This window comes from Radiomyces spectabilis, assembly GCF_025331425.1.
Source record: "Radiomyces spectabilis strain NRRL 2753 chromosome Unknown BYT42scaffold_10, whole genome shotgun sequence".
Taxonomy (NCBI): domain Eukaryota; kingdom Fungi; phylum Mucoromycota; class Mucoromycetes; order Mucorales; family Radiomycetaceae; genus Radiomyces; species Radiomyces spectabilis.
The window spans coordinates 701,474-715,955 of record NW_026251935.1 but is presented as its reverse complement, the minus strand read 5'-3'; the positions used below and the strand labels follow the sequence as shown (position 1 = coordinate 715,955).

At 46.8% G+C, this 14,482-nt stretch overlaps 5 protein-coding genes across 5 annotated transcripts; 4 read left to right on the top strand and 1 right to left on the bottom strand.

The window, feature by feature from the left end:
• Window positions 1-158: 158 nt before the first annotated feature.
• On the bottom strand, window positions 159-2,522 carry BYT42DRAFT_578675 (SGT1 protein-domain-containing protein). Its single transcript, XM_051569302.1, has 4 exons — window positions 2,241-2,522; window positions 868-2,176; window positions 673-800; window positions 159-609 (listed from the first exon to the last, which is right to left on the bottom strand). The coding sequence occupies exons 1-4, from the start codon at window positions 2,458-2,460 to the stop codon at window positions 242-244; spliced, it is 2,025 nt and encodes a 674-aa protein (XP_051421072.1). The 5' UTR covers window positions 2,461-2,522; the 3' UTR covers window positions 159-241.
• A 591-nt stretch (window positions 2,523-3,113) lies between these two features.
• BYT42DRAFT_606785 (uncharacterized protein) lies at window positions 3,114-5,982 on the top strand. The gene is made up of 2 exons (XM_051571157.1): window positions 3,114-5,451; window positions 5,517-5,982. The coding sequence occupies exons 1-2, from the start codon at window positions 3,273-3,275 to the stop codon at window positions 5,717-5,719; spliced, it is 2,382 nt and encodes a 793-aa protein (XP_051421071.1). The 5' UTR covers window positions 3,114-3,272; the 3' UTR covers window positions 5,720-5,982.
• Window positions 5,983-6,381: 399 nt separating this feature from the next.
• BYT42DRAFT_594807 (uncharacterized protein) lies at window positions 6,382-7,681 on the top strand (the record flags this gene model as incomplete). Its single annotated transcript, XM_051570799.1, has 4 exons — window positions 6,382-6,510; window positions 6,579-6,954; window positions 7,041-7,555; window positions 7,613-7,681. The coding sequence occupies 4 exons, from the start codon at window positions 6,382-6,384 to the stop codon at window positions 7,679-7,681; spliced, it is 1,089 nt and encodes a 362-aa protein (XP_051421070.1).
• Window positions 7,682-8,036: 355 nt separating this feature from the next.
• Window positions 8,037-10,749, top strand: BYT42DRAFT_646905 (uncharacterized protein). Its single transcript, XM_051572695.1, has 8 exons — window positions 8,037-8,232; window positions 8,307-8,824; window positions 8,907-9,658; window positions 9,724-9,765; window positions 9,828-9,881; window positions 9,937-10,056; window positions 10,128-10,524; window positions 10,600-10,749. Exons 1-8 carry the CDS (start codon window positions 8,084-8,086, stop codon window positions 10,671-10,673), a joined length of 2,106 nt encoding a protein of 701 aa, XP_051421069.1. The 5' UTR covers window positions 8,037-8,083; the 3' UTR covers window positions 10,674-10,749.
• Window positions 10,710-14,473, top strand: BYT42DRAFT_578672 (CST, telomere maintenance, complex subunit CTC1-domain-containing protein). The gene has a single exon (XM_051569301.1). The coding sequence runs from the start codon at window positions 10,804-10,806 to the stop codon at window positions 14,365-14,367; it is 3,564 nt and encodes a 1,187-aa protein (XP_051421068.1). The 5' UTR covers window positions 10,710-10,803; the 3' UTR covers window positions 14,368-14,473.
• Window positions 14,474-14,482: the final 9 nt, after the last annotated feature.

Sequence of the window (14,482 nt, the reverse complement as noted above, 5' to 3'; positions counted from 1 at the left end):
ACAAATTATCATCACCCACTTTTGAACCATGTCAAAAGCGGCTAGTCCAAGGGACCAAGGTAACACATGAAGAAGGGAACCAATTTCACAGTATCTTCAATGAACGAGCGGGCAAAAAAAAAAAAAAAAAAAAAACCATACAAACACTTAATTATGGATGAGATTGTCAAAACTCGTCGAAACAAGAGACCACCATTGCGTGTATTATTAGGTCAAAATACTTTTCGGGATGTATAGGGGATTATTTTCTGTCGGATGCGCTTTCTTCTGGTTGATCTTCATCGGCGGGTAGAACCACACCAAACTGGTGAAGTATATTGCCAACAGGACCTGGTAAACCTTGCTGACTCTTGAAGCTCTCCAACACATTCTTGACGAGATTGAGTCGTACATTGACAGGAGCGTCTTCACGCTCTTCCATTCCTTCTGATGTACCGTCGGCAAAAGAGGCGGTGATTTTATCGTGCGAATAAATTTCCTCGTCCATCTCGTCCATCATTGTTCGTAACGTATCCTTGGATTCTGTATCAGCGCTTGCTTCTTCCTTCCGAATCTCCGGTTCATCAGGTTGCTGCTGCTGCTGCTGTTGCAGCGGGATTTGCACATCGTCTATATTCGGCCCGTTAATGAATGGTCTATATCATGTCTATCAATGATCGATTCGGTTCTTACCCATGACGCCTTTGAGAATGCTCATAAATTTCTCCATATTGAACGAGACAGCGGCATCTTCATTTTCATCATACAGCTCGTCGTCTTCTTCATTTTCCTCGCTAAACTCATCGTCCGAGTCTCTTTCTCTATTTCATTGAAACACATCAGACCAATGCAAACGAAACATTCACACGCAAAAAAATATATACTAACCCAGGAAATTGTACACCTTCGACGCCGCTGCGTGATCCTTCGATGAATTGTTCAAAGTTGGCCACCATTTTGTCCAGGTCGACCTCGGTGGATTTCTCCTCTTGGTCTATTTCTCGATCCATGTCTGCCATGACACTTTCTTGCATTCGCTTCATTCGCTTATTCAAGAGGTCTTCCAGTTGCTGGGGATCCACATGCATCCAATCCTCGGAATCGGACTCCTCTGAGTCGTGAGTTTCGAGCATCTGTTGGAGCTCTTCTTCTGAATACGTTGCCAGAATGGCATCAATTTTTTTCCGCGGCGACATGGACCCAAACGGCAGACTTCCGGCGAATGTATTGATATCATCGACGTCGACATCTTCGTAAGTTACGGATGCAGGTAATCGTCTTTGCTTCAAATACTCTTCCTTTGCCCGTTCCAGCCGTTCTCGATATAATCGTGAACCCTGTCTTTCCCCTTGAAAATAGCCCAAACGCGTCACGTTGGCAACGTACTCTTTCCATTTGGGGTCGCGATCAAAAGCATACGAGGTAGCATCTTCGTCATCGGTTTTATCCCAGTTGTTGGCGTACAGCATTTCCAAGCCACAGGCCAACTTCATCCCCAGTTCCGCAGCTCGGTGCTGCTTCTTTTGCGAGACAGGAGGAAGATGGAAAGGCTTAGGAGGGTAGAATTTTTGACTGACGGTTTGCGCAAAGGTGGTGCGGGTAAAAGTGGTGATGGTCGATACTAGATTATGATTGGCGGGAGGAAACTGTCGCATCGTGGCACACGCTTTGAGAGAGAGAGGATCACGTATATAGAAGGCTTCGACCGCCAGCGGCAGAAGTTGCGGTTCCTTGAGAAGAACAAAAGCCGCTTGTTTTGGCAAGATGCACCGAGAGCGATGACGTTCGGTTTGCGCGGCTTGGGGATATTCGCGAATGCGTTCCAAAATCGCCTCCTGGACAGGCGGATCCGCTTGCGTGTGGACGCGCTGCTGTCGGACGAGTTCAATGGCACGTTGGCGTTGGAGTTTACCGGCAATGGGTATCTCAATGATATCGGCCGGGGTGCTGGGAAGGGGAATAATGTGAACAAGTCCTTGATGAATGAATACGCGGTTGCGACTGGTCATTGGATCAAGCCATTCCGGTAGTTCCAAAGCCGCTTCAATCAACAATATTTCACCATCGTTATCCGCCACCGAAATCACGGTTTCTGGCAGCTTTTTCGATATCTCGCGCAAAAGATAAATAATGAACCACTGATCATTGACACAATCGCCGAATCGGGTGACGCCGTACAAGAAAGGATACGCAGGATCTAGACAGCATCTCTTCTCCATGAGGCGATTGATCTACGAATAGCTTGGATGATCGTCACTTACCATTGCGATCGTCGTAGCCAATGGAAAGACTGAATCGGTCTTTTTGCCAAAGATAATCACGGATCCACGGTTGAATAAAGTCGGTGATCACGATCCGTTGATTTTGTAACTTGGAAACCGTCTCCTCGTTGGTTTGGCCTGGCGGGAAAAAAATAAAATACTGAACATAGTCTACTTCTTTATGCGTCGATCCCCGAAGCACATCTTGCAAAGTCTCCATGGCATGGGGGCGCTTGATCACTGAAAGTAGGGATGCAGCGGGGTGAATGCCGGGTCTGACCTTTCCTGCTTGGAAATTTCGGTTCTTGTGACTTGCAACGATTTTTTGAAACCGCCTCTTCGCATCGGGTGTCACACAAGAATCTGTCCATCCTTGTAATTACGTAAGTTTCATGTTGTACCTTGGTTCAACTTTTATAGAGTAACAATGCGCGAACCAAAGATTATTCAAATAACCATAGCTTTTTATGTTATCCTGTGAAAGGGAAATGATTATCTGCATCCATGCCATCAGACCGACCCCGTCAATCACTCATCCAGGGGCGAACGCCAAGGCCACCTTGTCCCGACAACACGGGCGTGGCGGTATTTGAAATGGGCGGCATGTCGAATCACAACGATGATCTCCGACAATTGTCAGTGCATCGATGCTATTGCCATATTTGCCTACTTGGGCTTATCGAGATAGAGCGCGACAAAGCCGGTTGTTTCCTCAACTATCTAAGTGCTATATCAAATTCTACTTGTAAAATAATACAAATGGATGGTAATTGTCTCGGGAAAAAAAGAAAAGCACGTGGTGATGCACTGTCTGTGAGTGACGTGGGTTGAAAAAAAAAAGGATTTTCGGGAAAGTACGCCAGGTAGGGTTCAACGAAAACCCATTATTTTCCCACTTTTTTTCCTTGTTTTGGAATTTTACAAATGTACTAGAGACTAAAAAGAAACCGCATCCTTTACATACGCCAGTGAAAAAAAAAAAAAAGGAAAAACGAAGTACGACCGTAATAATAAAGTAATCGTGTATCAACCATGTATCCACACAGCACCAGCCATGGCAACAAGGCCACGGGACAACGGCCGGATAATTATGACGCACACGATAGTCAACACCACGATTCCATATTCTCTTCATCCCTCGACATGCCTTTGCACCGTCAATCCATGGACAGCACCTTGGCCAACTTTTCCATGGAGAATGCCGACGCAACCACATCCTCATCCTACCTCGAGTCCGACCTATTGAGTGGTTCGCTGGAATCACCATCGGCCATGCTCGGCAACGATGCTCTTTTACCGACATGGGATTCCATGTATGGCAATGACATGCAGCCTTCGTTGGTTGACCTCGGTGTTACGCCATCGGACAATATCATGGACAACTTGCTGCCAGACGAAGCCAGTAAATTGTTCACGGCCATGTGTGAACAAGACCAGCAAGCCATTTTATTTTCGGACCCCAATTTTGCACGACAACAACAGCTTCTCCAAGAGCAACGCCAGGCTGAACAACAAGCTCACACCGCGGCGCCGCCATCCGATTCGCCTATGGAAACAGTCTCACCTGTGCGATCGAACCTCTCGGCCATGTTTGGCCAATCGCCTTACCCTCCCTCCACGCAAAAACAAGACGCAACACCCAAAAGTGATACAAGTGCATCTTCAGCTGCCACGACAACTACTACCAGCACCACCCCCGCCGCCACTTCCATGGCTCATCGCACGACAACGGACAGGGGAAATGCAGCAAGCAAAAGCAAAAAGGACGGTCGTCGACTGAGTGCGATATTGGGAACGGGACGCATGGGCCGAACGAACCCGATTCCCATCTCTCGCGACAGTGGCGGTCACGGATCAAAGCAATCCTCTTCTGTGCCTCATGAAATCGACCATCAACGCCGTTTCAGCGAATTACAAGCTAAATTTCGCGTCAACTACTCACGGAAACCGAACCAGGGTTCATCCATGACCATGTCATCGTCTTATTCCAACACCAATCCGCGATCAAACCGCTCTGACAGCAGAACGGTGTTGGGATCGTCGGTTCCCTTGTCAGTTGGACAGTATGTGTCACGTCCAAACGTGGGTCCAAACGTGGGTCCAAGCGCCGATCCCAACGCACGTCGGAAATCGCACGATTACACTTTGCCAAACGACATCAATGCACGTGGGAATGGAAAATTTAATGCCAGTAGGGGGATCATCCATCTCAACAAAACACCTTATTCCACCACCACGGCCGCCGCAACAACAACAACAACGACCACAGCCTCTGCCCCCACTGACGTGCAGGCTAGTTCATTCCCTTCACGGACGATGCCTATCCAAATCCAACGAGTCAATCGACTGAGCGCCATGTATCCGTTGGATTCGGAAGAATACCAACGCAAACTGGATTTCCAGCTGGAAAATGCCAACTTTGATGATATCACCGTGAGCGAACTTAAAGAAATGCTTCGACAACGCGGGAAGCCGGCGACAGGTAGGAAAGCCATCTTGCTACAGCGGTTGCAGGAAGAACGTGAACTTGTCAAGGCTGGGAGACAGGGGCCACGTACGTCAATGTCGGGGTCCAACGCCACGGAATTCTGGGGTCAGCCGCAGTCCGTTCCCGATTATCAATCATCGGCGGCTTCTTTTCCTGATGCCTCGCCTGTCATGGGTAGTCCATCGTCTATCCCTAATTCAAACATGTTTTTATCAAGTTCGGCCGGATCCAACTTTTCATTGCATCAATCGATTGCCAATATGAACCTTACTTCGCCCATCATGTCCTCCCAACCGTCCCATCCAACGCCGCCGCGACGTTACTCACCGTACATGACCTCACCTTCGCCCAAACAGCCCAACCATTCCCCTTATCAGCAGCCGACGCCAGACAGTCAACGATACTCGTCTTCCGTGCCTACCGGCATGTTTGCTTCGAACCACCAAGCACAACCCATGGAAACCACACCGTCACCGCACATGCAAGCGCGTGCTTGGAACCCTAATACACAGCGACAGAAGTCGTACGCACCTCTAACCCCCTCGAACCTTGGCACGCCCGATAAGGAAAATAAATATGATCCATTCAACTTTTTTGGGCACTCAATCCAATCTCCCGCCTCGATACCGATCCAACAACAGCGAGCATCCATAGATTATTCGGCGGACCCGTCCGCCAATATGGAGGGCATAGAATGGATGGATTCCTTAATGTTGCAAGAAGGTAGGATCCAGCTAAATGGTCAAATTCGACAAGATAATTGTTATTAATAATATGCCCACATCTAGGACAAGACCATCCTTCGGTGCTTCAGTTTTCGGATAATCTTTTGTCGGATGATCTGATGACGCTTTTGGCGAATCAGCCAACAAATGAGAATGGCAACTTGAATTCTGATCATGGTAAATCCGGTACGAATGTGGGCGACCAATTCCTGCAAATGGACATGGATAATCCACTCTACGACAATTTTGCAAACAATGGTAGATAAATTGCATCATCCATTGTTCCCACCCATTTTGAGATTTTTTCTTTTTTTTGTCATTATATTTTTTTATTTGCACTGTTTTGTAGATATACTTTATTAGTAACTTTTGTATTTTTTCTTTATTCTCCAAACTGGAGAGTGTATTCCTGTGTTTTAATGATTTTAACAATGTAATACAGCTATAGAAAAAATGGACGAAAGCACGCATCAGGAACGACAGTTTTTCGATTAACTGCTGTCGTAATTTTTCGATGAGCAGCTAGAGAAAATTCGCAGGTTGACTGAATGAGCAAGTATTGCACAATACACTTTGCATATTGTTCATCTGCGTACGAGCATATTAGGGATTGTGACAACAACAATGTGTGCATAACAGATTGCGTGCTCAAGACCCAAGATGGGGTGGACCTGTATTGAGCTGTGGCCTGTGACCACTTTTCCCCCTTTTTTCTTGCACCATCCATTCTGCCTCTGTCGTCAATACACTAATGGACCCTTGACTCTATACGAATCAAAGCTATAGGGATGGCGTTATTATTTCTTTGAATGAGGACACCTTTCTTGGCTTCAACTTGTTTTGCACCATCCAAAAAAAAAAAAAATTGTATTTAAAAGTACAGCCAGAGAACGGATCCAGGTGCATTTCAAGTTACTTGTACAGAATTATGGCCCCTCCTCACACCGAAGACACCCTCATCCAAAGCCAAGGCTCACTCGTCCACAGAGTTGAACAGCTCGACCTCAAGCATATCGCACGCAAGCAAGGAAAATACATTGTTTTCCCGGAAACCAAGGTAAGACCGTTGGACAGATATCCAATTCATTTTTCTTACCTGCCATTTGCGATCTTACATTCTCACAGTATCCCGAGTTGGAATCTTTTGAGCATCATGACCCTGGCCACAAGGCTGATCCTGCTAAAAATTCGCTGTATAATAACGCGGAAAAGATCTTTGATCTGACGCCTCACATTGGCACGGAAGTCCATGGTCTGCAGCTGTCGCAATTGACCGACCAACAGAAAAATGATCTGGCTCTTCTTGTCGCCGAAAGAGGTGTAGTCTTTTTCAGGAATCAAGATATTACACCTCATCAAGGTGTTGAATTGGGCCGCTACTTTGGCCGTCCTCACATTCACAACACATTTGGCCATCCCGAAGGATTGCCGGAACTCCACATTATTTACTTTGATGAAAATTCGTCTACCAAAGGTTATGAACATCTTTCTTTTGCCGACAGTAAGTAGACTATTTCTACGGATACGAAAAAAAGTTGGCCTTCTCATCAAGTTAATTCTTTTTTTCTCTTTTTTCCTTCCGCGCAGTTTGGCATACGGATGTGAGCTACGAAGTGCAGCCCGCTGGTTTGACCTTTCTCAAGATTGATACACTCCCTGAGGTGGGCGGCGATACATTGTGGGCATCTGGTTATGCGGCATATGAAAAATTGTCGCCTGCGTTCCAGAAATTCTTGGAAGGTCTTGAAGCTGTGCATTCAGGCCAACATCAAATCGATGAAGCGGTGGCCCAAGGTCGTCCCGTTCGTCGTCGTATTGTGGAAAGTATCCATCCAGTGGTTCGTACGCATCCCGTCACCGGCTGGAAATCGTTGTATGTCCAACCCTACTTTACGCGTCGCATTGTGGGTCTGTCGCCTAAAGAATCCACCGCCATCCTCAACTACCTTTATCAATTGATTGCCACCAGTGCCGATTTTCAGGTCCGATTCAAGTGGACCGAAGACAGTGTGGCGGTGTGGGATAACCGCGTCACCTTCCACAATGCCATTTTCGATTATCTTGGCAGCGGCAAGCGACATGGATGGCGCGTCACCCCGCAGGTAAATCAACTTGGCCATGATGATCGGATAAGATTAAACTAATTCTTTATTCTCTAGGCTGAAAAACCATACCTGGATCCCAATAGCAAATCCAAAAAGGAAGCCCTCCAAGAAAAGAAAGCCTAAACCATCATAATCTCCTCTTATCCCTTTAGCAAATGTATTGCTTACCATGGTCTTATGTTAACTAATTAAAAAAATAAATAAATAAACGAGCCAAGCATTTGGCTCAGTTTGGCCTTGAAAACACAACTAAATAATGCTTTGAATCAACCAAAAGTAATCAGTACGTACTGGAGTGTATCGCAGCCTTTATTGGTCTTGTTAAATCATAGTATATTGTAAAATCTTGACTTGAAATAGTCCACTTGCTTGTGGATCCCACGCGTCATGAAAGGTTCAAGGAAATTTTTCTACGCGATTCAGAGTCCGATCAAGCAAGAATTAATGTGACGCTCCCTGAATGCTTTGTTTGAACCACGCCTGATCCTTTTTGTTTCTTTTTTACACATTTTACCATCGTTGACCATGTCTTGTCCCCCGCCTAATCCTAAAGGATTGCAGTGGGTTCAGGAACAAAAAACAAAATGGCGCAAATTGGGCGACGAGAAAATAGCCAGTGTCCGCCAAGTGAGCGAGATGCATCGTCGTTGGTTCCAGTCGCCTTCTACTGTAAGGTAATTCCAGCGTTTGCCACCATGATAATCCCTTCTTCAAAAAACGTACTGAAAAGAATTTTATTGCACTATAGAGCTCTTTTAGCTAGTAGACGATCGTTTCATAATGTTGGCACGACCTCGGGTGACGACGACAGCAGTACCTTGCGCGATTCCTCCACGAAAGACTACGATCAACTTGCATCACCATCACCATCGCCAGTGCGGACGAGCCCCGATCCTATTTCTCCCAGTGATGTTCTACCCTTTGCCAGTGTCATATCAACTATGTCATGTTTAACGGAGGAAGAGCCCACCAATCAGCCCCGTTCATTATCACTCTCCTCCGACCCACAGAATGATAACGAAACGCAGACAACCATATCAAGCCACCGTGCTGGCAGTTCGAGATCTCCACTCTATAATAAAGAGGAGCAAGATGCAAATATGGGCGAAAAGCAACTACTGGATTCAATACGCAAAACATCCAGCACGGCACCCAGTACGATTCAGCATGACATTTACAGTAAAGCATCCACAACACATGATAAGCACGACTTGGAACGATTCGCAGTGAACATCACCAATCCAAGCTCATCATTTGCAAACACCGGTATGTTGGCACGCCAAATTTAGAGTCGGTACTCGTTTGCCGGATCAAATGTTGATCTCGCCTTTCTTTCTTTCTTTCTTAGACACGATGGATTCGATAAATACGTCGTCGCAAAGCAAATCATATGCAACAAAAAGAAGATCCAGCAGACTAAGCACTACATCGTCCCTATTAAATAATCTACGCCTTTCATCAGACCTTTCATCATCATCATCGCCATCAACATCATCATCTCAAAGAAAAGCCATTGCAGATGGCATGGATTCGAAAAGACGGTCATCAGCAACCTCGGATTCCTTGCCACCCACGCCCACGGCACCAAACGATACTCGCAGAAGAACCTTGCTTAAACGATCATCATCAGTCATGTCCTTGGATGTACCACTATCGCCGGAAAACCATTCGGAAAAATCATCATCATCACAACAAGCATTCTCCACTTTTCTTACAACCGATCCTTCAATTAATGACAAGCAGTGGGATGTGGATCACAGTCCTGAACCATATACACCGTTCACTCCAATTCGTACGCGAGCGAGTCCAAAAGCGCATTCTTGGACTGAAACGAAACCAAGCCAGCCTGATGAACATGGCGGCGATAATGTGCGGAACAACGACGATGACGATGATGATGATGATGAGGTCTGCATTGTCGAATCTGTCCGTCATGTTGATATCGTGGGTGGACGATCGCGCCCGAGTATGGGAATTCAAGCCATCATTGAAGCGAATGCAAAAACAAAACAACCATCATTCCGGCGCTCTCCCTCTGCAAAGTCGTCTACCGGATCATCCGCTTCTAATACCTCAATAGAGCGAAACAACAAGCGACAGGTAATCTAGCCCTAAATTTCTTTGCATTGATCTTTTATTTTGATAATTCATCTTGGATTTTTTAGTCAAATGATGTCAATTATCACTCTGCAAAACGGATCAAATCGGTGAGTACATGTAAAAAAAAAGGATTAAGAATCTAGTACATGAAATTAATACAAATGGACAGCTTGGCGCTTCATCAAACTCCCGTGCCAATCCGCAGTCGCCCGCCAATAAAAAGGTAAACAAAACTCTAGAAACATTATACATAACCTGACCTGTGGATCATCATATAGGCCCCACCTATCACTACCCCTGCCACGAACATGATCAGCAACAACGGCATCAGCAAAGTTTCAAAAATGGGTTTTGCACGACCCACTGTAGCTTCTCAAATCAAGGCAACAGCCGTCAAGGTAAGAGCGAAAGATTGGCTACCCACTCACGATTTTGTGGCAGCTCAACTCAGGGGTAATGGCTGTTGTAGAAACCTTTGTCGCCAGCGAGTTTGGCATCCAGGAGAAATCTCATGTCGACTTCGGCTGCGCCGCAGAAGAAATCGGCTTTAGCATACGCTACGAGTTCCAAAACCATGCCATATACCAAGCCCCTCCAAACCAATGTAACACTAGCCAAGCTGTCATCCAAAGCCATCCAGTTGGCAGCTAACGAGACACTGGAGCAGCAAGCGCAAGCGAATGGTACGGAAACGACGCCAGCCCAGGCGGAGAGGTCTGTCATTGATGATAATGAGAGTTGTGATTCTTTGGCGACCGTTATACCCAGCTGGGCAGAAGACCCAGAACTGACCCAGATCCTGGAAAGACAACGCGAAATCGATGCAGACAGTATATTTATGTCCATGCCTGCATTTAACATGGAGGGTAAGTGTCTTTTGTAAAAGAAATGACAACCATGGTGTTATGCGAATAGGATGAAAAAATTAATGGCCTTGATAGAAATTTTCTCTGAAATGTCGCGTAACGGATCAAGTTCATTCCACCCTATTCCTGTGGAACAGTCACCCTTCTGAATGAGCATTCGCAGGGATGATTCCCGCGCCGACTTCTTTTTTTTTTTTTTTTTGGTTCCTGCCCAATATTTTTTTTTAATTTAGTTGGGTTGGATGTTCCATGGATGTGGCTATGCAGGACTGAAAACCAATGGATACAATATCGGTGAAAAGCTTACTTGAGCGACGTAAAAGTTGCACGTCCACCACGGCTCAAGTGGAACTCATGGGGATTCTACGCGTCATTTCCGGCGATTTAGCGGACCATTTGCCACGCGGCGTGATTGTCATGAGCGATCTCAATACCGACGATACCATTCTTTGCCAAGTCGATCGTTTCCATCATTCCTTGGACGGATCCGCTCTGTGTTTACGTCGGTGGAATTTCATCTATAGCGACGACAATGGCGTGGTGATGCTGGAATTCCAGCTAAGCGATGCTTACCGTGTGACCTCGGCCACCCCTGTCGTGGGGGAACTCATTCGAGCGGACGAGGTGGCGGTGCAATTTATCCGTATTCAACAACTCACTGTACATACCCCCCATCAGCTTCAGCACTGTCGTTTACATAGTCATGTACATGTTATGGGCCGCATCTTTGCCCAATCTGTTATATATACCAGCGCGGGACAGCCGGCTGTCTTTTTTATCGAAATGAGTGATGACTCGTTATTCTCCTGTATGATTGTTTTTGAAGGCGATGATCTTTTAAAGTATTACTATGATTTTCAAATTGGCACATTGTGTTGTTTCATGAACCTTACCGCCGTCACCGTCTCGGGTCGTCAGCCTACCGAGCGAGGTGCCTTTCGATTTAAATCCATGCGATCCACCTACCATCGTATCACCCAGTCCCATTACGATATGCTGTATTCCGACCTTGCCGCTTCATCGCAGATCGCTTCCACCGAAACATCCCATTATTCGCCGGTCATACAACGATCCGTCATGTCGACCACCATTCCCCTTTTCAAGGGTACCGTTACCCGAGTGATTGACCATCTTTTCGGCATGTACGAACTCGATCACCAATGGATTCTGTGTCTATTCCATCACATTGGTTATTCGTCGATGCGGCCTTACCGTCCTCAAACCAAGTTACGCATCCACCACGCTCACATGGTAGCATTGGAATCTGATATCGGCCAGTCTGTCCTGCTGAATGAAACCTGGCGTCTTCCACCTTATGTCAACAACGGCAAACCCTACCGATTGGCGCTTGTCACTTGCATGCGCAGCCATATTGAAATCGAGCAATTTCCTGATCACTGTGACTGGGTGAATGAGCACTCTTTGTTGCCTGCGATAGAATACGTCAACAAGGGAGACGACGGCAACCTGGAACTCACGGCCGGTGTTTACGTTCATTGCCTGGAGCAGCGGTTCAACTTTTCTCAGATGATGCGACAATTGGAAGTGTACGCTGCGCTGATTTACAAGTTTAGACAACAATTTGAGCAGGCGGAGGTCAGTTTGCTCCTAAAGACAGGCAACGACTTGGCTCATCAAGTGTTCAAGCGTACGGGAACAAGAACGGCCGGTTTGTTTGGGAGTCTGTTGGGCGATTTTCTGCAGCATGGTTATACGTGTCCTGCGGTGGCGACTTCGGCTAGTACGCACGAGACCCATCGTATCTCCCTGGATGGGTACCCAACCATGGCTCAACTGGTGAATCTGCAGCTTGCAAAGGCACCTTCCCGCGACACGTTTTCTTCCTCGGCTGCGACGACCAAAACAATGACCGTCCCATTTCTAGAATCGCACTACAGCTTGGGCGACAAATCCAAACATCAGCATTACGGGATATTGGGCGTTATTACGAGCTTGGCCGACGGACGTCTATACGTTTCGGACAATTCTCATGCATGGCCACTTGTGGTGCAACTAGAAAAGGGCGACGACGGACCCATTGTGGGTGATCTCTACCTCCTCCAGCAATACCGCATGATCTGCGAAGACTTGTCCTATGTCGCAGAAGAAGGCGACAAAATCTTGCTGGATCACACTTACATTATCTGTTCTTCGAAACATCTGACCCACGTGGCTGCCTTGCGACCAAACGTACCATTGTTTTTCCTGGAAACCATCGAGTTGACCGATCAACTGAGTCATTTTACTGCGGTCACGTTGTCCAATACGATGGAGGACCTGTGGTTGTTCTTGGCGACAGGCATGTACGCGACTGAAACACAGAGTGACGATCGTGGCATGGTCTACCTCGAGAAGCGGGTTCAGGCAATGCGATACGGTGTAACGGAACGGTGCGATCCTGCCGAGGTGACGCTGGTGTTTCGATCACGGAGTGGCAGTCTACAGTATGTGAGCAACTTGCAAGTGGGATCATGGTTCGTTTTATCCGGTCTTGCCAATACCGATACTTTTCGCATTGAACCTAGCACCTACCGCAAGGCGAAACAAGCTTTGGAAACCCAGCCCAGCATTTACTTTATCGACGCCAACCATCACACATTTTACCAAGTCATTCATCGTCGGGAGAGTTACACCATTCCGTTAATACCTCAATACCGTGCTGATACAACCAACAATCCACTGCGTCATTCATCCGTAATCTATGACGTGAACGACCTCCTGGCCGCCAATAAACCCGAGGTGTCCAATGGACCCAAGATCAGTCTCATTGAAGTCAAAGGGGGTCTTTACGAAGAACTTGCCAACATTCAAGGAGTAATTGTCAACAAGGAGTTCCGAGAAGGACGCACGGTGGATGAAGTGGTGGATCAACATGCCGTAGCATTGTTTCGATCTATCGGTGTCGGCACAGGAAAACCGGGCCGCATTCTTTTTCTACGTCTTCGTCAAACCGATGGGCTCAATATGTTTGACATTTATATGGATGTGTCGACGCGGACCTACCCATCTGGGTTGCTGCCGGGAGCCACCGTCATTTTCCGCAATTTGCTTCGCAAAAAGGCCAACAACATCATTGGCTGTTACTGTATTGCCAACAACCTCACAACCGTCACCCTGGGCGCTCCGTCGGATCGGGCTAAGGGTGTGATTGCGACAGATCTTTTGGAACGACGGCATCTCTGCTCATTTATAGAATCGGAAGAGGAAAAATCGGCGGACGAAGCCATCATTTATAAAGTGACTAGTTCAGTCAAATCCATCCTTACTCTGACGCTTTGTTGGCAGTGTTTGGATTGCGGAAACACGATCAGTCGTAATACCTGCTACGGAGAATGTCGAAACGCGCGACGTGTGTTTGTTGCCGATGCGATTGTACTGGTGACGGACGGCACGGCCGATGGACTTGCATTTATCGACGGAGAAAAACTCGTCCTCAAGTTGCTGATGCTGACGGAGCAGCAAATGGATGATTTAAAGACGGCGATATTGCAGCACGGCATGGCGCATTTCGGCGCATGGACCAACAACAGTGGCGGAGTGGACTCATGGGAGGAAATTCTTCCGGGGATAACCCTGGCTAGCTTGGGTGCACATGTGCAGAATAACGGACGATACCAATTGTTTGTTCGTCGAATAGAGAAAAAGTCGACTTTCAGAGCGGACGACGATGACGATTGCTTCAGCAAACTGCGGCTTCGAAAGATGCAATGGAGAGAAGCCGGCCAACCCATTGATACCCTCATCCATGACCGAATACGCGTCAAAGTCATTGATATGGATGTTACTGAACCTTCCATTGACGCTTGGACACTCGTCGATCAGTTACAAGCCTTCATACGTTGAAAAACGAATAAACTAACCTATTTCTCATGGGCTAGGGCCCATCACTTGTTTGTTATTAAATAAGCGCAACGTTTTCTAAATGTATTAAACCACTTGTCGTGCGAACAAGTGAACT